The following is a 27844-nucleotide window of genomic DNA, read 5'->3' on the forward strand; positions in this document are numbered from 1 at the left end:
TCAATGTATATTACTGTGGCAACATTTTTATTCAATATTTTTTAAATGAATATTTTAATACATACAAGCAAAGACATAATATGATATTGTTTTATTTGTTGTTAACTATAGATGACCCACGCTGAACTGTCCCACCAAACTCAATGACAGGGGGGCGCTACCATCGTTCAACTATATGGTTTCCAACATGGCAAACACAGATACGGATTAGAGTAGATACAGCAAGTTGCTAGTCAAAGCGTGCCATTCCGATATGTCCAAATGGACATACATGGTCGAGTGATGTTCATGTAATCCGATTACAACAATCGGATACGATGATTTTACGAGGACAGTAGTACGAACACGGTAGAGAGAAGAAATTAAATACGGATTGAGAATTGTAATTAACAGCAACGAGTAACAAATATGTAATCTATACATATAATAAATCTGTAGAGAGGTCAATTCTGTACATTAAATATATTTTCAAAATAACTATCAGGGGGTGATTAGTGATCGATACTGATGCCAAAAATGCAATCAGTAAAATTTTTGTCTGTCTGTCTGTCTGTCTGTNACGTTTTGAATTGCTCAAAAACAGGCTTTTCTTATTACTATAAGGCTGAGTTTCAGCTTGCTTTAACCGTAACTATAACTGGTGTTCTTTGTATGGAGTTTGACAGACTTTTGACGTTTGTTATAGTTAAAGTAAAATGGTGCAACCCAGCAGTGTTGTAGATGTAGGATGATGATGTTAACTTGAGTTGTAGAGTCTGTGTGCCTGCGCAACGCACGACGAGGTGTGTTTGCCACAAAACTTATGAAAGGAAAATCTCTATAATTGTTCTTTTATTTAGTTAGTTTTACTGTCAAAAACTGAAAATGAAAAACAACGACCGTACATCGTAGGCCTTTATTTTGTGTTAGAGATACCTTTGCCTGGTCACAGATTGTATAATCCTGGTATGTATAGCTAAATAATTTATGTAAAAAACTATTTCAGAGAAGTTTGTAGTAGGCATACCTAAATCTTATGAGGGATCCTTGTTCCAAGTTGTACTACCTCTCAAACTTTGATCTACTACTATCAAAGCAAAATACGATGTTGCTGACTCATGTGTCACTTTTGTAGTTAGGCAATAACTCCCGTATATCGATAGTTTTCCGTAGAGTTGTTTACCGAATCTAAGCGGATTTGATTTATCAAAGCCTCTACCAGCCGCACAGTGTGTTATGGGACTGTATAAACGGACATTTTCATTGATTTGATGAAACGTATAGAGCTCAGTTATACAAACATGATAGTAAAACTCCCGTTTGAAAATTCCACGTAGTTTTCGCGGTATAAAAATTCAAAGTTNGACGATATTTTGTTTTTGTTTTTATACAGTAGGTACCTATGCTTATGAGAGGTTTTACCAAGCATTTTTGTTGAATCAGCATAATAAAAAATGCATTATACATAGTTAATAAGGACATTTATTAATCACTTTCATCATCGGATTCCAAATTTTCGATGTTAAGAAAAGTTTCGTTGCCACTTTCATAAGCAGCGCTGTCATCATTCACATCATCATCTTCGCTGCTGTTATTATCGCCTAAGCAAAAATAACCAATTGTCTTGGTACAGGTCCATAAATATAATGGAAGGCTCATGAAGATTTGGTATTAGTTTTTCTTTAATCCACTTCGTGAAGTTATGCGCATTCATTTCTGAATGGTAGTCTTCCAAATTATTTCTGCCAGTGAATATGAGGAGGCAGTTTGGCACAAACCCCTTTTCGCTTCCAGCATGGACTATGATGTAACGCTTTCCTTTGAAAATGTCTTTTGTGATGCCTTTGATGTTTAGAGATTGCGAACATTTTGTGACCTGGTGGAAAAATAAATAGATTCTTGTTAGTGAAAATTTTATAAAATTATACATCTATACTCATATTATTAAGAAGAAAGATTTCATTTTTGGTTTGTTTGGATGGGGGTTTAAGGGTGTATAAGAGGGAGGGGGAGGGTGCAATTAAAATTATTTCATTATTACAATCTAAAAAAAACTGCTTAACATAGTCTATAATATTATATAGGTTACCTTGTATGAAGAATGAATATAGCTCACATCAAACAAAAAACATGCAAAAGATGAAAAATGTTATTAACCTACCTCTTTTTGTACCGTGTAAAAAATTATATTTTTTGGCGCAGAGCACAAATATTAAAATTATCCATTTCTTTCTTTGGTCGGCCTTGCCTGTGTTTCCCAGGAGTTCTAAATTTTCCATTATTCTGAAAACCTTCATTGACTATGCGCTTAACCGTACTCTCTGATTTTCCTGAAAAAAAAAAGTTCAAAGTTTAAAGGGATGGAAAGAATAACTACAATACCTAACTAATATTATTTATTGTTAAAGATTTACCAACAAGATATCATTTCACATGCATTTAATAATAAGAGCTAAATCATAATCATAAAAAAATATTTCAACAAATTATTATTTTTGTAGACGGACAACTTGATGTGAAAGTGATGTCATACAGTTATCAATGGCCAAAGCGAACGGGTAATATAGATATGAAGCAATTAATTCAAATTCAAAATTCGTAGAAAACTTGACTGAATTAATATATCAAAAGAAATGGTCGTACTACAATATTACGTACTTACAATGAAAATTTAACCTAAAAATGTCCTATGTAAACAATGCCTGTTTTGGTCACCAAATCGCAAAATGCAGTAAATTTGTTACTTTAGGTAGATTATAAACAAGCAGTAACACGATTACGTACCCGTCAAAGATGCTGTTCGCCCATAAAAAACATCAAAATCCCACAAAATTTGACCAGCTTGGTACTCCGCGGAACATTGCTGGAAAACTTTAAAAATCACTTTCCGCGTGGCACTCCAATTTACTTTACTCATTGTTTATACTTTTCTTCGTAGCTGAGTAATAATTTACAGGAGATTAGTCAAACAATAAAAACCACAAAATGAAAATCGTTCCACAACTTGTTCTCGATGACAGCTGATGTACATATGTTTGGTGATCTTTGGTGTTGCCAGACACATGAATAATGTTAGTTCCTCAAACATTCATGTCACGACTTTATAGACAGACCGTAAACTACGCATTTTTACATTTATTAAAAATAAAAAGCTTGAGTAAAATAGACTTTATTTTATGAAAGTAGGTCATTTACTTACTAGGATATTTAAAAGTATGGAATTAAGTATGAATTACTAGTAGTACTATTTAACATAATGGAATAACGATAATTACTTTCATAAACATTAGGCACAACAAAAATATTATTTGCAAATTAATAATGTAGAATTGTAGAATAACGTCTACCGCTACATAATTATTTTAATCCACAGTCAGACTAGCTATAAATTTAACAAAATATCAGTTTTATTTTTATTTTTATTTTTTTTGGGATGGACTGTCCCGCTGAAGCGCCCAGGGCGCCACGCAGTGATTCTGCCAATGTCAAGTAGTTAGAGAGATACTATCAGTTTTATTGGAATTAATTAATTTTTGAATCGAGTCACACGATATCATTCGATGACTTTGCGAATGCATTACGATGATACGATTACTTTTACGTTGCGGCAATCACTAAAATTCGCTAAAATGACACTAATGACGTTTAAAAAGTGGCACGCTCGGCTTCATACAGATTTTGACACATGCTGCATCTATCTTTATCTGTGATGGCAAAAATCTGAACCAGCGATCCGGTATTGACGGTGGCACCCCACTGTCAATGTCATCGACAGGACAGTCCAGTATTTTGGAACTATAGTGTCAATAATTCACAGTGTTATGAAACACATAAATATTTTTAGGTGTTTTATCTGATTAATCATATTCCTATGTCATTTAAATATATAGATGACCCACGCTGAACTGTCCCGCCAAACTCAATGACAGGGGGGCGCTACCATCGTTCAACTATATGGTTTCCAACATGGCAAAAATCTGAACCAGCGATCCGGTATTGACGGTGGCGCCCCACTGTCAATGTCATCGACAGGACAGTCCAGTATTTTGGAACTATAAAAAGTTTTTTTTGTCACTGTGTGGAATAGTGTTGTATGGTTGCCGAACATCCGAGATCAAGCGATAATATTCAATCGATTATGCGGTAACGTATGTTCGTTCAATTCTTCCCAAAAGACGTCTGCTGCTGGAAAAAGCCTCCTCCAACAACTTTTGTTTTTATATAATATCATTGTCCTCCAAGGATTTCAATAACGTTGTTATCAACGTTACGTTTATGTTTTAAAGTTACGTTTATTACTATTGATTTTCAAATAGCTATGATTATCAGCAGTTATTATTTTTGTTAGTATTTTCTACGAGTGTTAAATATTATATTTGTGATTTGCGAACTATGGCCATGTACAATTAATCGATAATATTATCGATTATCAATATTAAACGATAATACTATCGATTTGGTTACACTCACAGAGCAAAGTAATACATGGTTACACTATTATTTGATTTGACAATTTTGACAGTTGAAATAACAACAAGTGTTTTTGGCGGATTTGTGTTTTGTGTTTTTCCATGTGATTTTCACAAGAAACTTACCATGTCGACGGTACTTCGTGTGAAGCGCAAATTGGAGGATAATCCTCAAGATGCGTTGGTGTTATTATGCAAACGGATGAAAACAAATTCTGAAGAGATATCACCTTCGCTTTTTGTGTTTCTTGGCACTGTCGATAATCAGGTTAGCATTATCAACAGTTTTATATAAAAACACTGCCTCGACATTTCTATAAGAGTCTAAATAAATGTGTATTTTTCAGGAAACAACAAGTGTCAAGCAAGTTGTTCCAAAATCTGAGTTGAAATTGAAGTCATCTCACAATGTGAATGATATTATTGAGAAGATAAGGAAAGACAGAAAAGAAGCTTCAACTGAAAACCGCTACGAGGTTGTAAACTGCAGTAGAGGGTTAAAAGACGATAGTAACAAGGAAACTGAAGATCTGTTTGATTTGGTCGATTTAGAAAGGAAGGATGAAGTTCAGATGGGCGTTCAATATGCATACGATTTGTACAAAGCTGCTAAACAGGACTTTGATGTGTCCATGTTAGATAATCTGGTCAGGTAAGTTTGTTTCTAGTTAATTCAGTCAGCTTTTGGGTATTTTAGCTACCTCCAGTAATGTTTAAAATTAAGAAATTACTTTCAAAAGGTATAAGTTTTAAGTACAATATTTTTTAGTAATTTTGATGGTCCATGACCTAAGAGTTAATTTTATTGACCTTATTTTTTAATGGTCCATGACTGAAGAGTTATTTAGTTTCACCTTCTTTTAATATCAAATTAATATTCAACAAACAAAATTGAGCCTATTTTCTCTATAAATAAAATATAATTTGGTTTCATTGCAGTATAGAAAACTATGAAACTAACTTGATATATGGGTCATATCGAGATAATGGGCTGCAGCCGTCAGACAGCGAAGCAGACGATGATGATGACTCCAACGATGAGAATAATTGGAGGAACGAATACCCTGATACAGAACACAGCAGCATTGATGAAGATGATATGATCAAGGCCATGGAGAAATGTGACATTGGTAAATATTTCAAAATAGAATGACTATGACAAATACTGACGTATTTATTGTTAAAACATTATTGCATAAATAATAAAAAAATATGAAATAAGTATTGGAAAAAAAATTACATCTCTTCAAAATCTTCGTTGAAATTTTCTGAATCGCTATCTAAAATAAGTGTAATACATTTAAAATATTCACTGACTGTACGGTTTAAGTTAATTTATTTAATACATCCCATAATTTACAATTTCAGAAGATGATCTTTCAAGCGATACCGGTGAAGACAAAATATACGACGATCCACCAGATATATTCAACCAAGATGCAGAGCGTTACGGTACTGCATACGCCAAGTACAAAGCTAGAGTGATGTCAGAGGACGGAGAAACACAACCGAAGAATTTGCTCCTCTGTTCCACCGTCAAAGATTTAGACGAAGAGTCTGTAGATGGGTACAAAGTAAGTAATTTTGATACTTTAAAAACAAAACACTTTCAAAATATTGCATATTCAGCAAGTTATCACTTGATATTCCATTTTCAATTCCATTGCTGTATATTTTGAAACTTCAGTACATATTTTGATGAGTAAGCAGATCTATTGATCTTGCTAATCTTACTATTATTATAAATGCGAAAGTTTGTATGGATGTCTGGATGTTAACATGTTTGTTACTCTTTCACGCAAAAACTACTGAACGGATTTTGATGAAACTTTACAGTATTATTCTTTCAAATCAAATCAATCAAATCAAATAATTTATTTGTAACCCAGAATAACATATTATAGGATATAAATTAAGACGATCTGTGACAAACTAAATTTCACGCGGGTGAAGCCGCGGGCAAAAGCTAGTTGTCAAATATAAAAGAACACAACAGTGTAGTATTTTCGAAGTATTTTTACTCAGAAAAGACTTTTCAAAGTATGAACTGACGTGTGAAGGCGCGGCAATCGCCTAGGCTAGACGGTCGTTGTAGATATCTCTTTGGACCTTCTCTTTGGCCCTTCGCCCATAAGTGCACCGTTTTACGATACAAACCATGAACATTTAAAAATACTGCTCCTTCTTCCAGGGTGACAGCGATGATGGCTTCTACTACGGTCAAGATGAAGACACAGAGCAGTTCCGGGAGCAGTATGGAGACGGATCCTCAGATGAGTACAGCCCAGATTGATTGAACACTTACCAATATTATTGTTGCTAGTTTTAAGCGGAGATTATTGTACTGATTTTATAAGAATATACTGTTATACAAAGATGATTTTTGTGTTGTTGATTATGCATGCTGAAAATATGAAATTATCCAATTAAGTTTTGATGACTAAAGTAATCGCGATGTTTATAAATGAGTTACATTATGTACTCACGGAGTACATAATGGAGCCGTGAGTACATAATGTAACTCATTAATAAACGTCGCGTTAAGACCCGTGTCTTACTACTTTAGTTGAAATGGAACTCGCAAGTTTAAAATCTTATAAGTTTTGATGTCGGTGTACTTGTGCCTGCGTTGGGACTCGAACCCGCAATAATTGCAAGTAACAAACTGAACCACTAGACCAGCGAGCGCAGTCGCGAATCACATCGAACGAGGGTAGAATAAGATTAAGATCGGTAACGATAGATGGCGCTACTCGTTTTCTGTAAAGACGAAAATTGCCTATTTCGTTGCGGAGATCGAATCCACGACTACTGCATCCGTTTAGTTGTGGAGTTCTCAACCAGTGCGCTAAATTGGTTTCGGAAGAATTTCAGAATTGCACTATCTTTTAACACTAAGCGTACACGCGCCCCTTTTTTACACCGGTACGCTGTATTTAGCGTAAGTTTTTAAAAGTTATCTATAACTTTATTCTAATAAACTGTTACCCTGGTCTACAATAGTAGGCCGCGAGTGCTATTAAAAGAACAATACCAGTTATTAAAAGAACTGCTTTGCTAAATCGTTTAAACTTTTATTTAACTGCAACATAGAAAAATAAGTAGGCTAATTTTAAGGCCCATTTGGGAATCGAAACCAGATCCGGATAAGGCCAGGTACTTTGGAAAAGGTGTTCAAAGGAAAACCACACATTTAATATGTGATAAATAATTTATTGTCTGGCATATTTTTTACAATATCATCGTATGTCTACCTCAGTTATTGATATAACTTTTACACGTATTATCACTTTATTAACACTCTATGATTACATTTAGTTTTTGAAATTTCGTACACATTTTATAGCCAAATGTAGCCTTGAACGCTTTTGAAGTACAGTCGAGAGGAAAATTCTTAAATTGAAACGATAAGTTACGCATTTTTATTGAGATACGTTAAAATATTTTTCGAAGCAGCGGATTTCAACCAGTGATAGAGTAGGTAAATATTTTGAAATAAGTTTTTAATATCAAAAACGTCCAAGGAGTTTTCTATTGCATTGCATTGCTTGAAAGAAAATGAAAAAAAAAATTACAGGAAAAAATCTTTTTTTATATTGTGGAGCCATATTTTTTTATAGTCGGTTCAAGCAATATGCGTCTAAATGGCAAAGTTTTTTACGGCGTTATTCGAGATGCGGTCTTATTGAAACGTTTAAAGTTTACAGATTATGGCACGTTGCATCAGATGCTGCGTATTGATATGTACTCACAACAAATTGCATAAGTTTGCTTACATCGACCGATATTGACGCCCCATTTTTCTACTAACGGTCGCACCCGTCAATGTATTTGAAATAATGCAATGTTTTTTGTTTGGTTACATATTTTTTTACATAAATGTCATGATAAATTACGTCTATCCGTGTACAGTCGTCGACGAAAATGTTAACGATTTTTTTAAACTTTAAAAAACTGCACACTTAATAAACATGAAGATACGTCACAGCAGATCAATGTATTGGTCACTGTACCACCACTGTTGTTATCCCAACAGATTCGAGACTCATTCCAATTCTACATAGACAAACACAAAAGTTATTATACGTAGGTAATCCACGAAATAAGTCTTGTATTCACTTACACCTATACTATAATTAGTGAGATACCTATAAATGCAAATTACGATTACTCTAGCAATGCTTTGGCATAGACAAAACATGGTATTTTGCTTATTGTTTTATTTAAACGTTGTTAAATAAGTGTTTCGTTTTAATAACTTCAACTACTGAACATAGAAGAGAAAAATTTAATTGTTAAAAAATAGTTCATTCGCAATAAATAACTACAAGTCAATTCAATCAGAAGTCAAAAAGTGAAGGAATAAATGGATAATTTACTACAGTTTATGAAGTATTTTTTGACAAACCTGGCAAAATTTAATTTACTTTCCTCTCACATAGACAATGATTTCAATTAGTGTCACATTGCAAGAGTTCATATTGCAAGTGTCTATGGTTTTATTTCTGGTTTACGTGAATAATAATAAATATAATTACTTAAATAATGTCTTTCAAATTCAAAATACCTTTTCTTTCAATAGCAAACTAAGCTTTCAGCCTAGAACAAAGAAATAAGATCACATACATAGCCTATTAATGAATAATAATGAGAAAACCACTGGTAGGTAAAATAATAATTCTGGAATGAGCATTAGATCGCTTTACAAGTTATAGAATACAATAATTCATCTAGGATTAATAATTAATAATAAACAAAATTAACAACAAAGAAAGAACAATTACTTAGAACAAATGGTAATAAAATTTAGTTACAATGTAATAATATCTTTACATATATTTACAATTTGGTAATTTTTAACGTATACTAATACAAAGACGAAGAGGTTAACTTTTAACTATTAGTAAATTTACAATAACAAGGTCCGTAACATAACGTGTTTACACTTGAGGGCTCGCTTGTACAGTCACGAGAAAATGTGCTTATTTTTCATTGGAAGTTAAGCTGTTATTTATTACGGATAAATAAATTGCATTGTGTATTTAAAGTTTTTTGCTCATGACTGTACCTTGCGAAGAGCAACCAACAACTCATTCACTCTCTCACTCACACGAGTGTAACGTCAATTTGGCTTGATATGCGGGATCCAATTAAACATTATCCGATTATTGCACACAATTGATTACAAATCCGTAGTGGATACACTTTTGACTATTCTAGCATAGGAGAAACGTTAAGCAAACGGAAGCATAAGTTATTTGCCAGCGTAATTCCAAATATTCAGATTCAGTAGCCAATGCCCGGAGAGTTAAATGTTCACTTCTATTGCGTTTATAAAAGTTGACTCTTTGTTTGAGTGGTGATGTAGTACATGAAAAAATATTTTAGAAGAACCAGCTTGAGGTTCTTCAAAAGTAAATCAACTAAGGCCCTTGGCAAATCAAATCAAATGGGACGCGACCATCGACTCTATATTCAGAAAATAAGTTCAAGTTTTTAGAGCACCACGAGTACCCGCTCTATCCTATGTAAAATGTCGGTTACAGGTTGGCTTAGCAAATGCGTGGACCAACCACAGTTTAAACATTTCTGTAACATGGTTTCATGAACGCAATAGTGAAGTGAAAATCTAACATCTCCCAGGGCAATCTCAATCATCTCATAGCACAGGCGTGTCCGTGACCCTTACCGGCGGCGGAGCAGGCACGTTATTATTCGCGGCCGTCTCCTGATTGTTCGCTGTGCAGTAGAACTGCTTATGTGCCTTGAACGTGTTGACGTATTTGAACGAGATGTCGCAGAATTTGCAGTAGTTAGGCGTTTCTTCTCCTTCTGCCTCTGGTTCTTTTTTGATGTCGACGACGGGGACTGGGGAGGTCTGGGTGGGTTCTTCAGGTTCTGGGTCTTCCGTTGCGTGGACAAGACGCGCGTGGCGAGCCACGTTGCCGCGGTAGGTGGATGTGTAGGCGCAGCTGCCGCAACGGTGGACTCGCTCGCCGCCTGCTGCGGGACTGGGAGAGGTAACCTCGCGGTTATCCTCTTCTAACACGCACGCGATGTAGCTTTCTTCCTGGAATTGAGAGGAATTGACGGTTAGTTTTGGAACGTTTGGGGTTAAATACTGAGAGACGTGATTTAAGAAGACATTGCAAGTTCCAGATTCTAAGCATCGATCAAGGTTCCACCAACATGCTTTTGTTTTAGTTGTGAGGTGTGCAAATAGCTCAAAAATTAGGGAATCACACACGTGGCGTAATCTCAATTTGAGAGATTTCTCACGCTAATCAGATTTGTGTCTTATTTTGTGTTGTAAAATGTGTCTTATTTTCTTCAATAACTAGATTTTATGGAAAAAATATTATCAATAATTACATTTCAACTCACCTGCAAATCGGCAGGCTTCTTATTGTTGAAGTGCATGCGTATATGCGTGCGCATCCCGCGCAGCGTGTTGCCGCGGTACCGGCAGATGGTGCAGCGGAAGGCCTTGACGCCCGCGTGTGCCTCCATATGCCGTTGGGCTGCCGCCGCCGTCGGCGACACCACCTCGCAGCACGGGCACTTCCACCCCCCCTCGGCCCCCGCCCCCGCCGCAGGCCTAGGCAGTTCCGGCGCCGTCCGCGGCGACCGCGTCTCCCTCTTCGTACAGTAATACGACTGATGCGTCGTCAAATTGTCCAGCGAACTGAAGTGGATCCCACAAGCCAGGCAAATCAACTGACGATACTGCGGAGGCGGCCCCGGCTCCGCTGGAGCCGGACTCGCTCTATCCTCCCCGCCCCCAGACGGACAGTAGTGCCGCTTGTGGATGCGGTAGTTCTCCAACTTGCAGAAAACAATGTTGCACTCCTTGCATTTCGACACGCCTTGTTTAACCAACACCTGGGGCGACGCAGACACGGTCACTGGCAGTTCACTCGCCAGTCTCAACGCCAGAGCGGGGGGTATGATCGGGGGCGGGACGACGGGACTGAATTTTTCTTCCGGTGGCGAAGGCACACTTGGTGGCTTTGGGGTCGGGCCTCGAGAACTCAGTCGTCTTCTTTTAGTCGGCTGGGGTTCGCCGCAAGGAGAGGACGACCGCCTGGATGGAGACGGCGTTCCTGGCGATCCCGGCAGCGAGGGAGCACAGACGATCTGCTCGGGCGTCGTTGAACGTATCCTGTTCTCCTTTTCGTGCTCATCAGTCGTTACAGATTCAGGCGACCGTCGCACGCTTAAATCTAGCGGCGTGGCACCATCTCTCGAGGGCTCCCGGGGCCTGTTAGCCGATTTCAAGACTTCAGGTTCTTTCCCTTCGGTCGTCATATTTGGTAACGCGCGGCTGAGAGGCTGGAATGTCCCGTTTGGTAACAGAAAGCATGGAGTGTCCGGGTCCGGTAGAGTTGTACCTGGGAGCGTGCTGGCGCTCCGTAATAATGAGTAAGGTACGATGAGAATCGGATTGGTAGGTAGAGCGAGTGCATATTGCGCCTGCGCTGGGGGTGTCGCTCCGGGCGAGGGAGGCGCGGACCCAGACGTGGCTGAACTGGCTCTCGCCGTCGCCACCGCCTGCTTGACGACCTGTCGAGTGCTGCAGTAGTGCGCTTTATGCGCTCTATACGTTTTGATTGAACTGAATCTTATATCGCAGTCGGCGCAGTAGCGGTCTTGCACGAGCGGGCCGTCGGCGGGGGCCTCGCCGTTGGACGTGGGCGTCGGCGCCGGAGTCCCGCTGCTGGCCGGCGACGGCGCGTGCATTCGCATGTGCCGGTTTAAACTGACTTTCTTGTCGGCGCTGTACGAGCAGAGGTTGCAAGTGTACTGCCTCGCAGTGGCCGGCCGCGGAGTTTTCGCGTCGCTGCTGGATTCATCCGCAGCTGGGTCAGCAGGCGCATCAGTGCCCTCCGTCGGCTTGGGTCTCCTGTTTGAGCAGTAATGTTCTTGGTGCGCTTGAAGGGTACTCAGGGATGAGTATCGTATTCCGCACGGCTTGCACATGTACCCGGGCGCCGGAGCCGCCGGGAACAGGGCGGGGAAGGTTGCAGATAGAGCCAGGAAGTCTCTCGTTTGTTGCGGCACGGGAGGTGGCGGGGGCGAAGGCGAGGGCGGCTCATGCTTGAGGGCCGCGGCCTGCGGGGCCAGCGCGGGGTCGGTGGCCAGGCTGGTGTTGAGGCGCAGGCGCGGCGGGGAGGCCCCGGGCGAGCCCGCGGACGCCGGCGAGGCGCCTCCGCTCGAGGCCGCGCGCTCGCCCCCTGAGCTCGGCGTGCGAGGTTCTCCCGGCATCGCCTCGCTCTCGTTTCCCCATTCCTCGTCCTCACCTGCAAACAAAAGCGTATCGTTAATGCACCGTCCGCGGAATCAGTTTCGCAAATGGAATAAAGAATCGCAGCCGGTATCTTCCTATTAGTGTTGTTAATAGCCGAGCGATGCTGAGCTGGCGGGGGTTTTCTCGCGATAGTCGTCACTCGTCACGTTTCGCCCGCTATCTGTCGACGTCAGTCAGATCGGGGTTCGCGAGTCGAGGCATACATTAGCGCTCCTAATTGAGACGTGCTCGCGCTATGTAAATGTCGCCGCGTGGGTGGGGCCCGCGTTCGCTTAACGAAATGCGAGAAATGCGGCCTTACGAGTTTGCGTATTTTACAAATTTCAGAAATTCGGCCGATCCGTCAATACGAACCGGTCGTAACAATACTCGTCCATCAATATCGCGAGCGTGAGTCAGCCCGCGGGCAAACAGAACAAAAACTTAACGGGCCCTCATGTAATTGGATCTGATTTCCAGAAAACGTTCGCTCACCTTCCTTTTTGAGAGACAACGATCTCTACCGAGCAAGGAATTAACCTATCTTTCGTGCAACGATCTCGACTCAAAACGCCAATTAATGAGAGGCTCAACTTCATTCTCCTTCCCCTGTGAAGATCATTATATGGGCACGACAGCGAGATGGACGCGACGATTGGTGCGCGCGCGACCGCCATCTCGCGGTAACGAATACCATTCGGATCGGATTGCGTTCGGGTCACGCTATCCTAGTGTTAGCGCGTCGCGATTGGTCATTACGATGCGCGGTGACGCGCGATTGGCCGGCTAATGCTCTCCATCGCGCTTAATGTCGCCGTCATACCGGGGGCGCGCTTATCGCCGTTCGTTAGTCGTTCCAGCTTCTGTTTTTCGCTAAATAAGTTATAAGCTTGTGATTGTTGCTGGCAAAAAGGTTGAACGTGCAATCAGATAGATGGCGTGACTGAGTGTCGTTTATGCAGCGCTCTCGAAACTCAACGTCGATTCGTTAAATGATATTCATCTGTACCCTTTTGTCTTTATAAACATGTCAAATAATGGCCGTACCCGAGAGGTTACATGCATACGTGTATTGTACTTGTTTAGCTAGTGCCCGCATTATTTGTCTAGAAATTAGACGAGTGACATTGCTACATGTTGCCGTTCTTTGAATACAAAGAGAACAGATAGTGGAGTCATGCTAAACCTAGGTTTTGTATTAGATTTAATATGGCAAAGGCGGAGTGTATTGTAAATCTACGATGTAGAGTATTTTAACTTAGCAACAGCATTGTTTGGGTCAAAATATAATTTTGTGTTTAATTAATCTTGCTCATGAAATAACATTTGTTTCAGACTATCTTTAGATTAATTAGATTTGCTATCAGCTAAAAGATTGCCTTTTAGATTAGCTCCTCCTGTAGGTAACATAAAACAAAGAATCAGTCCCAAGTATCTGTTTGAAAACATTGTGATTCAGCTTTCGTTCGAATCGGAATCAATAACAGCGGCTCAAACACGTGCCTCCCCCCAAAAAGTACAAAACGCGTCTTGTCTCTGCTTATCAGATGGAAGATCGAGCCCAATTAAAATAGTCGTGCATCGGGCGCGTCACAATCGCGCGATACCGATCTGTGACTGTGACGCCCGTGACCGATCACATGGAGTTTGGGGCTACTACGGGTGTCACTTGAGTGACAACGGCGAGAAAGGAGTGAGAATCGAGTGACTTGGAAGCGAGCGAGTTGTGAATCAAACCTGGCCACAGAAAAGCTTCTAATTTTGAACTTCATTTTTTTTAACCAAACATTTCACCTCTTGAGATAAGCTGCACCTCTTTTTAATTTAAATAGCTTTTTTGTTACAGGAAAAACGCTTTTTATCTAGTTGTTTCAGTAGGGACTGCTGTAGCAGTTTATATTTTTTTTTTACATTTAGTATATTGACGAGGTGAGGTTTCTTTAATGCTTCAGCAATATGAGACGCTACAAAATTCAGGTTAGAGTCGTTGAAGTCTTTGGCTGAGTTGCACCAACTTACTTTGACCGTAACTTTCACAATAACGGGTTCTTTTTTTTGTATGGAGTTTGACAGATTTTTGACGTTTGTTAAAGTCAAAATAAGATGGTGCAACTCAGCCTTTGTGCTCATTATTTATAAGTGATTCAAGTTCGAGTTACCGTAGTGTCTCTATCCCCAAATGCCAGGTACACCTTGAACTGAACTGATTGTCTGTTGATATGTTTTGCCGATAGCCAACGAATTCGATCATTGAATGTAAAATTGAATCTAATTGGTATTTCGAGTGAGCATTCCAATTTAACTTAGGTAATGTATGTGAGACGAGTTATAAAGTTTTGAAACCTATCATAGAGTCGTTGGACCTGTGTGATATTTCTCTATTTTCATCATCATCATCATTTCAACCACATGACGTCCACTTCTGAACATATGCCTCCAATGACTTCGACATCGCCCGGTTGGTAGCGGCCTGCATCCAGCGCCTACCTGCTACCTTTATGAGGTCGCTTGTCCACCTTGTGTGTGAACCTCTCACGCTGCGTTTTTCGGTACTCTACCTTCAACTACCCTCAAATTAGTAACTTCTGCAGAGTTCTGCCATAGTTAGATAACCAGAACCTTAGCAATCAAATTGAAACCTAAATCTTTTGTAACATTGACCTAAATAAAAACTAAATCGATTGTTCCCATGCACCGAACTAGTTTAAACCAAATAAAACCCATTCCGAATGGACTATTAAGCTAGTTTATGCAAATCCACTTGAAACTTAGCGAAGATACCATGTTTTGCGGTGTTTATCGACAAGTAACTGATCGGTGAACTGATAAAGGTAGAGTTGCAGTGCATTTGGGGCTTAAAAATATTGTTTAAGATTTAGTTTTGCGCATTAGCTTCGTATTGCATGGTGTCATATTGCATATAGGTACAGTCAGCGTCAAATAGTTCGTGACACTCAAAATTGCCAAAAATTCCACAACACATTTTTGTTGCAATTGGAATAAGGTTGTGTTGTCAACTTTTTGGCCACTTTGGGTGTCACTATTTGACGCTGACTGTATCTACCTTAGTATTTTTTGTAAACGTGATTAAAACTTATTTAAAATTGATACGTCATTTTAAAGTTTTTCCATCATTTGTTAGGGTCGCTTTCGGTATGTTTCATGGTTTTCCTCTTTCTTTTCTTTCTTTCGTTTAGATTTGTTTCCAAAAAAACTTTATATCAAAACACTTAAAGGGTGCTATGATTTAAAAGATAGATCATTTGCTTGAGTGTATGATACGAGCCAGTAACCAGTATTGAAACAAAAGCATCTACGAGTATCTCTCAAACATGGTCACCTCAGTATTTATCTTCTAAAAACAATCAAACAGCGTGTCGACTTAGCGTCACTGCGTTACGGGCGCCATTAGCGTAGTGTTGCCAGTAAAAAACTACCAATAAAAACTACCATCGAAGAAATAAGTACACAAATAAAGAGTCCAATGACAAAGACGACGTCGATATTATCGTCGCTCAACATCTTGATTTATTTAGTTTGTTCTGTTACAGAGTTTTGTTCATCTATCATATATTCGACACATGAGCGGAGTTCATAAGCGACTTTAAACTTTACTCAGAAGTGAGTAAGGTTTTAAATGGGCTGATAAAGTGGGTAGAAGTGAAACCGTGTGTGTTGAGACTGTTATATCCGTGACAACATCATAAAGGTGTTTAATAGGAGCAGGATCAGAAATACTGATGAGTTTCTAGATTTGGAATTTGAATGATGACCCATTACAGTTACGGTACTTTTAATTGATGCTGTGTTTTTCTTTGAAGAAATGTATTAGGTACATAAATAAATATTGATACAAGTGTCGTTCACTTCGGTTTTTTTATTAGTAAGCTTTTAGTACAAAAGCTCTTAAGCGTACTTACTACTTACTTAACGATGAAAAATTTCCAATCTTAAGAAATAAGGAAGTAAATTATAAATTATGATGTAATGAAGATCTAGAGATAATTATTTTAACACTTATTGTTGATGTATTTGTAAAGGTTTTTTGACCCTAGGTTATAGGAATTCTCAGTGACTCGAGCAATATTAATGAGAGTTAATGCTACTTACAATCAGTTGCAAAACAATTTCTATCAGATATCTTGACCAGTTTAACCGAGTTATAGGCATTTTCTGACCCATTTTCTCAGCCTTTCACGTTGAGCTTAATAATTTTTGTATTTTGCCAAAACTACTGATTCGTTGTCAAAATTCACGCGGGTTGAATTTTGAAAAATCTCGTCATAGTGAGCACCTACGTTCTAAAAGAAACCCCCATGCAAAATTTGAGACTCCTAACACTTGAAGTTTCTGACATTTAGGGATGAGTGATTTACTACAGGGTGTCTCGTAAAGAGCGTGCCAAACGTAAGGAGATGATAATGGGTGACCATACAAAATACAAAAAAATAATAATTGAAAAGCATCTCTATTTCAGATACGGTCTCCTTAAGTTTGACACTCTTTAAGGGACACCCTGTATAAAGATAAACAAAAATAAAATAAAAGAAGTGAGTATAGCGATGCCTGTATCACTATGATGTGCGGCTGTCCGCGCGTGCGTCACGATCGCGCATTAACATATCGCGCGGTATCGCCTGCCGCGCTATCGCAACTGCAACCCTGTTGCTTTAAGTTTCTTTCTTTGAAATAAAATTATTTGTAAGAATAAATGGCTGTGGATGAATGCTATGCAGGGGTAAGTTTTGTGTGAATAAAATAAAATAACCATTTAAGATATTTGAGAACATTTGAAAAAGAAAACTGGTGTAAAATTTACGCAAACGCAGTAGTTAAAATTGCCCGATTGCGTCAGAAGGAGGGTTGTATAACTAACTATAAGATCTTACTTATGAATTATGATGTTTTCTTTAACTTACGCTTTGGAATTAGAAAACAATTACGCAGTGAGCGGTAAAGCAACGTTAAGCTTGTAGATGTCACCTTTTCTGAAATCTACGTTCCTTTTTGTAGCGTCAGAAGCTACAAGTTACTAAAACCCGTACCGCATCACAGCTTAAAAACCGTACCGCATCTAACATTTCAAATAAAAATTCCCCACCAACTTGACAACACGTCCTATTTAACATAGTTAAGGACTAACAAGAAATCTAAAATCTATTCCTTCGATTTGTTTCGCAGTACAAATAAATGCGCCGGGACAGTGCGATCGTGCCGTGGGCCACCAGCAAAAACGCTGCAAACGGACCTAGATAAACATTTCCTTATAGTGCCCGCGTCCGGCGCATGACGAATAAATCTTGATGTCTTCGCGCGAGCGATAACACGTACAGTCCCAACCAAAAACTATGAGCTGTCCTCAAGCTGAGAACATTATAAAAATAAATGACATAAATATACCTAAATGTCATTTCATTGTTTGACATAGAAATGACAATTTGTAATTTCACTTGCTTATTGGTGCAGTCGATAAAAAAGTACAATTGATAAATTAATACTACCATTTGTTTGTGTTTGACCATGTATTCTCTAGTCTGTCATTTATAGGTGAAAAAAATCAAATTATGCTTAATAGATATGAAAAATTAGTTTCAAAGTTAGCTGACTCCTAGAGGGTCAAGTCAATCCTTAAACTCAAGAGTTATCAGTAACTAGCCGTCAAAACATTTACATATCTAACAATACACGTTTCAAAAAACTACCGCTATAATCACATCTGCAAAATATTGTTTTAGACGCCTCGGGCTAAATCAACGCAGAAGCCGCAACAACTGTACCTTAAGAAATAGGTACCTACAACATGTTTTTGCTCCTAACTGTACAACTGCGATGCGGCTATGAGACAGGCTGTTTAAGTTGATAATGCATCGCGTATGCAAGATTTGAGGTTATGTAGGCAAGTGTTGCCAGTGTAAAAAAATAAAAATATTTGGTGGTAGAATTTTGGTAATTCATCAAAAGAGACGGATTTGAGGTTTTTTTTTAAACACTCCTTCCTGGCCTGGAATTTTTTTCTGATTTGAGGTTTTGTAGATCAGTGTTGCCAGTATGAAAAAATATTCGATGGTAGATTTTTCTAACTCATCAAAACAGGTCAATGCATACACAAATTAGTATTACCAATTGGAACTTTATCTTAGTTTAACGCAAGAGGCCATTACTTACCGAAATGGCTACTAAAGAGGCGTTTACTAGATTCATTAATCGGTTCATTAACCCACTTCCTTGACGAAATCAACCCTTTAACAAACGAGTGTGCAATCGCCGAGGCGATCTCGGCCTCTGGAGTATGATTGATGTAAAACGTAAGTTAATATTCATGAGTGTTGCCACATGTGAGGGACGCCGAGGTGGGAAAGATGGATATGGTATTTCTTAAGAACCGAAATCTGTGCTGTAGGTGACGCAGTTCTATGATGAAGGTGCTGAGTCAGGACATAAAAAGTGACAGGACTCCTGACACTTTTTATGTCATCATCATCATTGGAACCCCCAAGAAAAATGCAAACGTGGTCGCCCCAAACAAACTTGGCGGCGCACAAAGCAGCTGAAAATCGGCAAGACTTGGAGCGAGATCAAACGCGAAGCTCAAGACCGAACGCGATGGAGGACTGTTGTGGACGCCTTCTGCCCTATCTAGGGGACATAGGACATCAAGTCAAGTAAGTCATCGTTATCATTTCAGCCACAGGACGACCAACTGCTGAACGTAGGCCTCCTTCAATGATTTCCGTATTGACCTGGTTGCGACTTACATCCAGCTCTTTCTTGCTTCTTTTATGAGGTCGTTGGTCCACCATGGATGTCCCACGCTGCATTCCCAGTACGTGAACTCTACTCCAGAACCTTGTTGCCCCATAGGCCGTCAGTTCTGCGAACGACAATGTCCTGCCCATTGCCACTTTAGCTTAGCAAGCTTATGTCGATGACTTTGTTCGTTTACGAATCTCCTCATTTCTGACTGGATCTCGTAAAAAAACACCAAGCATTATTATTATTTATGTATTATATTATTTTTTATGTAGGTATTTCAGAATATTTGAAAATTGCATTTAGTTACAGGGTCATAAAACATTCCTCTCTGAAAAGCTCTACCTGGTATGTTTTGAACTTTAAAGTAATAATAAATAAAAAAATTGTTTCACCTCCGTTTTTTTTAATTGAAAACAGCCAGGCCGAGTTTACATGTAGCACTGAAGTAAACAGGCACACTATGTTGATTTGTACTAATTTAATTATGAATTTTGAAATATTTTCTTCCTTTTGAAATTGCCATATCCAAGTTGCCACAGTTCTCAGGCCAACAATAGTGCGTATGCTAAGTACATACTTGAGTCGCGACGTCGCGATAAATGAAAAAAGAAAATACATACGTGGCGATCGCTCTTAGATAAGCTACGACGGAAAATTAGAACTCTTTTCGTGTAGTTTTAGGCGAATGTTAATTTTTGTGTAAAACCAACAATAACTTTCTTGCGATCGCTGAAAAGTAAGTTTCAAGGTTTTAAAATAATTATTTTCATGAAGTTTTTAGTAATTTTAAGTAAATAATTAGATCGAAAATACACATTATATCTATTGTTTAACTACCTGCTACAACAATATTTCTACATTTATTTTTAAAAGTTTGAGATGCGACTCTTAATGCAAAAAATATTTACACGTTTCAGGTTTAATCAATTTTCCATTTTCTTATGAGTTTAATATGAAACATAGTGAAATAACACAAACAAATAAACATTATAATCCGGGCCTTTTCAAGGCTTTTCCAAGACAGCATCTCACTTAACATCAGGTGCGATTGCGGTCAAATACTTAACTGCCTTTTTCTGCATGAAAAAATAAACAATGTCTAGTCGTATTATGCCATTTCTGTGGCTCTATTTTTAGTTTCAGCTGATAATTAAGTACAAAGTGTCTCTGAAATGTATCTTATATCACTTATCCAGGACCGGTTTAATAATTTTAAAATTTACTCTTTTCACAAAAACATGTGAAACTTAACGCAGCTTTTTCAGTGGCGTCATTCCTGTACTGCGCAACCCTATTGCCGGCCACGAATCATGCTCTTAACTCCCATCTCTCTAGTATCACAATAGTATCCAGAACAGTACCAATAGTTCTAAAATATATTTCTTTTTCTTTCACACTAACATACGAAACTTAACGCAGCCTTTTTGTGGCGTCACCGTATGTACTGCACACCAGCATAATAATGTCACGCGGGTGCGGTCCCATTTGCATACACAACCCTAATTACCGGCCACGAATCATGCTGACCTGCCTCGTTCTAGTTATAACTGAAGTACTCGTTAATGTCGCACTTATACCGGGTGTCGAATAAGAAAAATTCTAGGTAATTTACAAAGGCTTCTAACAAGAAAACAATTCGTGGGGTGGTTTATTAAAGGAAGTAACCACCATCTTACCTAAGTCTGTCGCCATAACAACAATGTTAACAGCATTGTTGTGTTCTGGCAGTTAGAGGTAAGATAGCCAGTTCCTCCGTGGTTGAGGTTGAAGCTCGCTTCCACCTTCGGCCTGATCATCACTTACCATCAGGTGAGATACAGACAAGAACTTCCTCATTGTGAATAAAAAAAAGTAACTTTTTTATCTAAGTTCTCCTGTACAATCTTATCAACTGTGTACTGTGCTGTTAGGTTTGCGTAATTTTATCCGCGTACAATATTTTTACAAATAAATTCATTTCTACTATTCTGTGTATTCAAATCGAACGCCTGTAAACCATTTGATTTTAAATTCGCCTCCGATGTCGGGTGTCATGTTTGGAGTTGCTAGAGAGAATAAATAGGGAATGGAGTGACAAAGGACAAGCATTTTGGCGCTTTTCTAGTTTAAGGGCTGATATTATCTAATAAAATAATTAAGGAATAACATTAACCTATCTACAGTGTTTGTATGGGAAAATGTTAAAATGACAATTTGATTCTTCAGGTAAAAGTTACCCTAATTACAATTTGTTCATCTTTTTAATTTGTCATATTGTTATCTTTGCTTTCATCCTATAATTTATGTCATAAATAGTAAAAGTAATATGATTGAAAAATCAGCCCTAATTACAATTTGTTTATCTTTTTAATTTGTCATTTTATCTTTGCTTTCATCCTATAATTTATGTCATAAATGGTAAAAGTTAATCACCCTGTATAATAAGCTCGAAAATACTTCAGACATTTTCAGCCAGCTCTTAGACAAAAAATATCAGCCCATGCTGCTGGGCATATCGGGGCTTATTCCACTATTCCCCATTGACAATCACCGTCAACGGAGATTAGTGAACTTTTTGTTCACTATTCCCCGTTAACGTCAATTGGAGCTTATAATATTAAAAATAAAATCCTAATATAACGGGGAATAGTTAAAAAGGTGTTCACTAATCCCCGTTGACGGGGATTGTCAACGGGGAATAGTGGAATAAGCCCATATCGGCCGGCTATTGCGTCCTATATCTATGTCTATGCTGAATTAATAGCCATCTCTATTTAAACTATAACCAGTTAATCTAATATTTTAGTTTCACTTGATATTTATCATTATTCTTCTTACTACAATGTTGCTTCAATCACTTGTTTAGAGTCAAAAGAACGATCATGTCTATGTGTTTTTAAACTAGCATGCCTTAAGTTCGTTCTACCATAAGACCGAACCTTAATTATTAACTTCAACATCAACACATAAGACGCTTTCAATATGACGATTGGAGTATGCATAGTCTGCGCCAATATACAATGGCAATAATTCGAACAAATAAAGGCTAATAGGCTCACGCCCGTATTCACAAACGATGCACGCTTAAGTGAAGCAGCAGATCGAACGCACAGCGTTGTATACAGCTCTGTGAATTCTGTGATTGGTTCGTGTGTCACCCTGTGCGTCCACGCGCACTGTGAGACCTCATAGAAATGTTTGTGAATACGGACGTCAGACTCTACATCTCACATCGCCTTTTATAGAGTCGTTACAGTAATTTGCATTTGCTTTTAATAAGTAGGAATAAAAAATAGGAACTAAATAACTAGTTAAGCTAAGCAATCACCTTAAAATTTCCAACCAATTAGCGCAANCAATTGGAGCTTATAATGTTAAAAATAAAATCCTAATATAACGGGGAATAGTTAACAAAAAGTTCACTAATCCCCGTTGACGGGGATTGTCAACGGGGAATAGTGGAATAAGCCCATATCGGCCGGCTATCGCGTCCTATATCTATGTCTATGCTGAATTAATAGCCATCTCTATTTAAACTATAACCAGTTATTCTCATATTTAATTTTCACTTGATATTTATCATTATAACCCATCTTCACCCATCTTCTCTTACTATAATGTTGCTCCAATCACTTGTTTAGAGTCAAAGGAACAATCAGTGTCAAAAAGTTTTTTTAAAGTAGCATCTCATACGACCGCTTTACCATAAGACCGAACCTTAATTGTTAACTTCAACACATAAGTCGCTTTCAGAATGACGATTGGAGTATGAATAGTCTGCGCCAATATAAACTGTCAATGGTTCCAACAAATAAAGGCTAATTAGGCTGACGCCCGCATTCACAAACGATGCATGCTTAAGTGAAGCAGCTCGATTTGCTGCACAGCGTTCAATACAGCTCTGTGATTGGTTCGTGTGTCACCCTGTGCGTCCACGCGCACTGTGGGACCTCATAGTAATGTTTGTGAATACGGACGTCAGACTCTACATCCCACATCGACTTTTTAAAGTCGTTACAGTAATTTGCATTTGTTTTTAATAAGTGGGAATAAAAAATAGGAACTAAATAACTAGTTAAGCTAAGCAATCACGTTAAAATTTCCAACCAACTAGCGCAAATTTTTTGCACCACCTACGGCTGATATAATAAAATGTAACTAGGCTATTTCTTTAACGTCAATGTAACTAACTCCTTGTTCGTGTGTTACTTGTTTTAATTTCCTGAAATTTGACTCGTATGTCCTCAGAGCATGCAATCCGCAGTCGCAAGGTGCAACGGAAAAAACACTCACTAAAAAGGTCTAATTCTGATAGGCTCTATTACCAGGCCACGTCGTAACTCAGAACAAGCAAACACGGCAGCGGGACATTTGCATAACTATCGAGTTTTTAAATCTATGCAAAACGCGACGATACGCCGTACGGCGCACGACTCGAACCCCCACCACACCTCCGTAAAAACACATGCGATTTCATAATACACCCCCCATAACTCCACTCATACGCCACACTTGATTAATCGAACGCAGATTGCCAGGGACCCCATTAAAACATAATTTGAATACACTTACGACTTTTTAATTGCCGCAATCGTCTCCACAAAATGGCGGATACAACACTAAATTAACGATCGCGCGATTAAACGATAACATCACATATAAATAAACAGCTTAAAAGTTGCGTACACGCAGCGCTGGAGGCGTCAAAAGTAGGCGGTACTTATGATGAATAACGTGACGGAATCCGCCGTCCAATCGGATCGATCTCGATTTTAATTATACGAATCGAGAACATCGGGACGGCTCTAGATCGAATATTAATATGTCGATTGCGAACGCAGCGATAGCGACACTAGCGCTTTGATTCGTCCGCCGTTCGAATTTCGAATGCGTAATTTGATTTGCGGAACCCGCGACATTCCGCGAAACTGATGGCCCGATAACACTCTTCCGCAGAAGATCGTAGATATTTATTTATTTCAACTGAGAAAAATAAAAGCACGATTTATTATACCCGCTACATCGCAGCGAGAATGATCTTGATTTCAAGTAAACTTTATTTGCATTCAACGTTTCTACCTACGCTTCCTCTTTAGCATTCGCTGCGATCGCTATCGGGAAAAGTTTACAGCGATACCTACTCGGGCCCGAATCAAGATTGATGTTTGTAATAACGTGAATTAAATTTAAACTAACAGCGTATTGTTGTACAATCGAACAATCAAAGTGGAATGATCCATTCCCTTTTTGTATTACGGCTGTATCTTGATCGCGATTGGATCTCGAACGGTCGCAGTACGCCTACGACACGAAAATAATTAACTCTGTTCACCGTCAAACATCATGTTTAACATCTGCTACTCCCATACCAATTACTACTGACAATCGATCGAGTCTCGACACAAAAACGGGCGCTCAACACTAGCGCGGACTGGTTTGAAAAAGTAAAAAACCTCTCGCTCTCGGCATGTTAACGCGCTAACGAGCCGTTGATGGATCGAGCGAACATCTAATATGATGTTCATACACGCTGTTACAATTTTCATGAAGCACAAATTGTTTTTATTGCACTTTATTACCCGACACCCTTGATCGCGCGTTAGGCCCGATCAGGCGCTGCCGTCGACAATAACAGAACCACACGATAAAGCAAAAGAAATCAATTGAATTCATGAATAAATCGCATAAACTTGTCCGCCACTGTTATCAACGCGACATAATATTTTTTACAGCGATTTCATGAATGCTATTGCGAGAAAGCTGTACAGGCAGGACGGCTGTTTATTTTTAATAAATTCACGTTTAATCGGAGTACGCTATCTCAAAAATTACTAGCGGACGCCTGCAGATGGCGTCGATACGCGTTCTCCACAATTTAAGTCGTGTAATTAAAGAAAACTTGCGATTCGGATCTCGTGTTATCGCGCGTGTACGTCATATTCGTTCGATTTTCGAAAATAAATGAGTTATTAAGGCAGGCGACAGAGCGAGGCGGAGGGATAGAGTGGATGTTGCAAATAAAGGAGTGCGGTGTCGTTTCGATTGTGGCCGGCGAGCGAGTTCGAGATTTGAAAATTAGCATTTTTTCCGTATAACTCTAGGCGGTGTCTCGCTGAGCACCGATACCGACGGCGGCCGCCGAGATTTTTTCCTGTTTTCGACGGAATTGGACTTTAAAATATTTGCCCGCCCTGACGAAGCCTTGGGACGTGAACGCGTGCACTAATCCGCGGCGATTTATGCGTGTAAACGAACCGAAGCACATTTGCACTCACAGATTGCATCCAATGGGAGTAAAAGTTTATTAAATAAAATAGAAGTAAGTAACCAGGACTAAGGTGTGACTAGAAAAGTTAAAAGCTTGACAAACCGAATAAAATGTTTCCAAACTCCAGTCTGTAGACGCAGACGAGAGATAACAAACGCGTTCACACTAAAACATTAAGTGTGAGCCTAATCTCGGTAATCAGTCTGAAAAATTGTTAACCATCAACAAACTAGCGAAAACCGAAAGCGTTCTAAAAACCGATGACCCTTTATCTCCTCTCCTCAGCCGCGCTCATTGGCCCAGAGCCGAATTTATGTCGCCGTGTAATCCCCGGCCATTTGTATAGATAATTTTTATTATTGCCATCTCTCCGAAGCCGGCCCCACTCGATAACCGAAGGAAAGAGTTCGTAATGACAATTTAAATAAGGAAGATGTATTCGTTTCGGCGGTCGATAAGTTTGAATTTGAATTTGGAAAGAATTTGTAAAAGGAATTCCAAGTTTTTAAAATGCGGTTAGGGATGCGCCCGTATCGGTTCTGTCAGTTGATCGATTAAGAGCACACATAAATATAGCTCATTATTTATTGCCCATAAGAATGCGGTGATGTTATAAATAGAACGTTACTTAAGTATTTTGAATGTTATCTACTGCTGTAATCACAAAGTAAGTACTGGTTTTGTCGGTAAAATGCTTCGTGCAGTTCATATTGTCCTTTTGGTAGTCGACAAAAATATTATAAACTAAGTAGTAAGCGTAGATTTTGTTTTTCAGGAAATATTTTTAATCAAAGTAAATAAAACGTTAATTTATACACAAGCGCAATAAATTTTCTTAACACTAATTTGGCCCGTTACATAGAGAAAACCTCGACATGAATACATATGGATTCAAACAGGTTGTTTTTCTGGCACGGAGCAGACAACTATTCGTGTAAACTATTTTTAACATGGCCACACCGCGTTTATCTGCCCCTGCTCTTATGTCCGCGTTATCGCGCCCAGTGCATTAGTCCCCGATAATGCCTCGATAAAAGAGATCGGCCGGCGCCACACTCGATTCAGATAGTCGATTTAAAAGAAAAAGAATCGATTCACTCAGATAAAGATGTTATGGCTTGTTGTCGTAGTTAAGTGACTTAATTGTAGACTTCAAATGGGTATGTAAAGCAATAAATTTGTGGTTGTTCAAATTGTTTACATCGTGTTTGTTTATTTGTCCGTTAGTGGAACATTAAATCCGTTTCTAAACCAGTAATTTATGAGTTTGTCATTTACATTGGAAACTATCATAATCACAGCGATTAATCAAGCTAAATTGTGACTTGACCGCATCCCTAAGCAAAATGACAGCCTAATTTTCAGCAAAAATATTGCTACCCCCATCGTGAGCCGTTTTTCATCAACCTCATTTTAGTGAGCTTATTATTTATCGCGTTTTCGTCAAAGCATCATTTACATCGCTTTCATTACGCCGACGCACGTTGAAAGACTGAAATTTTGTCTAGTCGACAAAATAGTGCGATAACTGTGTGTTAATGACGCCATCACAACCGCCATTTTGAGCGCGGCCATTTTGAATGTAACGTTTTGTTTGTTGTGTGGAATAATGTGAAAAGGGTTTGAAATGGCCTGAATGCTTAGTTTTTGTTTGGAAGGTCGCAGGCTAATGACAGGAGCATAATAGTTGGCGAAACTGCAACGTAACTCGGCCCTGAACGACGCTCGTTATCTCATCTGTTTATGATTTACAAGACAGAAACAATGCTCGTTCGCATTTCAAAATAAAAATACGACGATCGCACGGGCTGAAGCCGAAAGCTGAATACAATCCCGCACAGTGGGCCGAAAGCGATCCAGATCTGGCTATCGGGATCTCAGTTTGTTCTCACATCATTACCCGCGCCGACGGCTACAAATTTACATCCAACACAATGGCTATCCACCATCGAGACATCATTAAGGTGATGCCGATAGCGCCAGTCGCGGCGTCGACTAAACGGACTAAATCCCCTCAATTTCCTATACAATTTCCTGCCTTAACCACCGAGGATAGCATACACTTTGGAGTGGACAGGTCTGGCGTATACGCGAGAGGCGATGCCGTGT

At 39.0% G+C, this 27844-nt stretch overlaps 2 protein-coding genes and 1 long non-coding RNA gene across 4 annotated transcripts in view; 1 reads left to right on the forward strand and 2 right to left on the reverse strand.

Moving 5' to 3' along the window:
* Window positions 1–1501: 1501 nt before the first annotated feature.
* Window positions 1502–3086, reverse strand: LOC114362611 (uncharacterized). The gene is made up of 3 exons (XR_003656703.1): window positions 2764–3086; window positions 2141–2309; window positions 1502–1855 (listed from the first exon to the last, which is right to left on the reverse strand). It is a non-coding gene; the product is annotated as an uncharacterized LOC114362611 (long non-coding RNA).
* Window positions 3087–4500: 1414 nt separating this feature from the next.
* Window positions 4501–6828, forward strand: fs(2)ltoPP43 (female sterile (2) ltoPP43). The gene is made up of 5 exons (XM_028318074.1): window positions 4501–4716; window positions 4796–5100; window positions 5388–5578; window positions 5817–6022; window positions 6640–6828. The coding sequence occupies exons 1-5, from the start codon at window positions 4576–4578 to the stop codon at window positions 6739–6741; spliced, it is 945 nt and encodes a 314-aa protein (XP_028173875.1). The 5' UTR covers window positions 4501–4575; the 3' UTR covers window positions 6742–6828.
* Window positions 6829–7640: 812 nt separating this feature from the next.
* The window catches only part of ush (Zinc finger protein ush), a 123682-nt gene continuing 103478 nt past the window's right edge, over window positions 7641–27844 (reverse strand). For both annotated transcript variants that reach the window (XM_028318069.1, XM_028318070.1), the window contains exons 2-3: window positions 10833–12748; window positions 7641–10518 (exon numbers count right to left, since the gene is read on the reverse strand). In XM_028318069.1, the coding sequence (XP_028173870.1) occupies window positions 10108–10518; window positions 10833–12748 (2327 nt within the window). In that variant the 3' untranslated portion in view covers window positions 7641–10107. The remainder of the gene's footprint in view (window positions 10519–10832; window positions 12749–27844) is intronic.

This window comes from Ostrinia furnacalis, unplaced genomic scaffold (genome assembly GCF_004193835.3).
Source record: "Ostrinia furnacalis isolate ACB-3 unplaced genomic scaffold, ASM419383v2 OfSCF6654, whole genome shotgun sequence".
In the NCBI taxonomy this organism is placed as follows: Eukaryota; Metazoa; Arthropoda; class Insecta; order Lepidoptera; family Crambidae; genus Ostrinia; species Ostrinia furnacalis.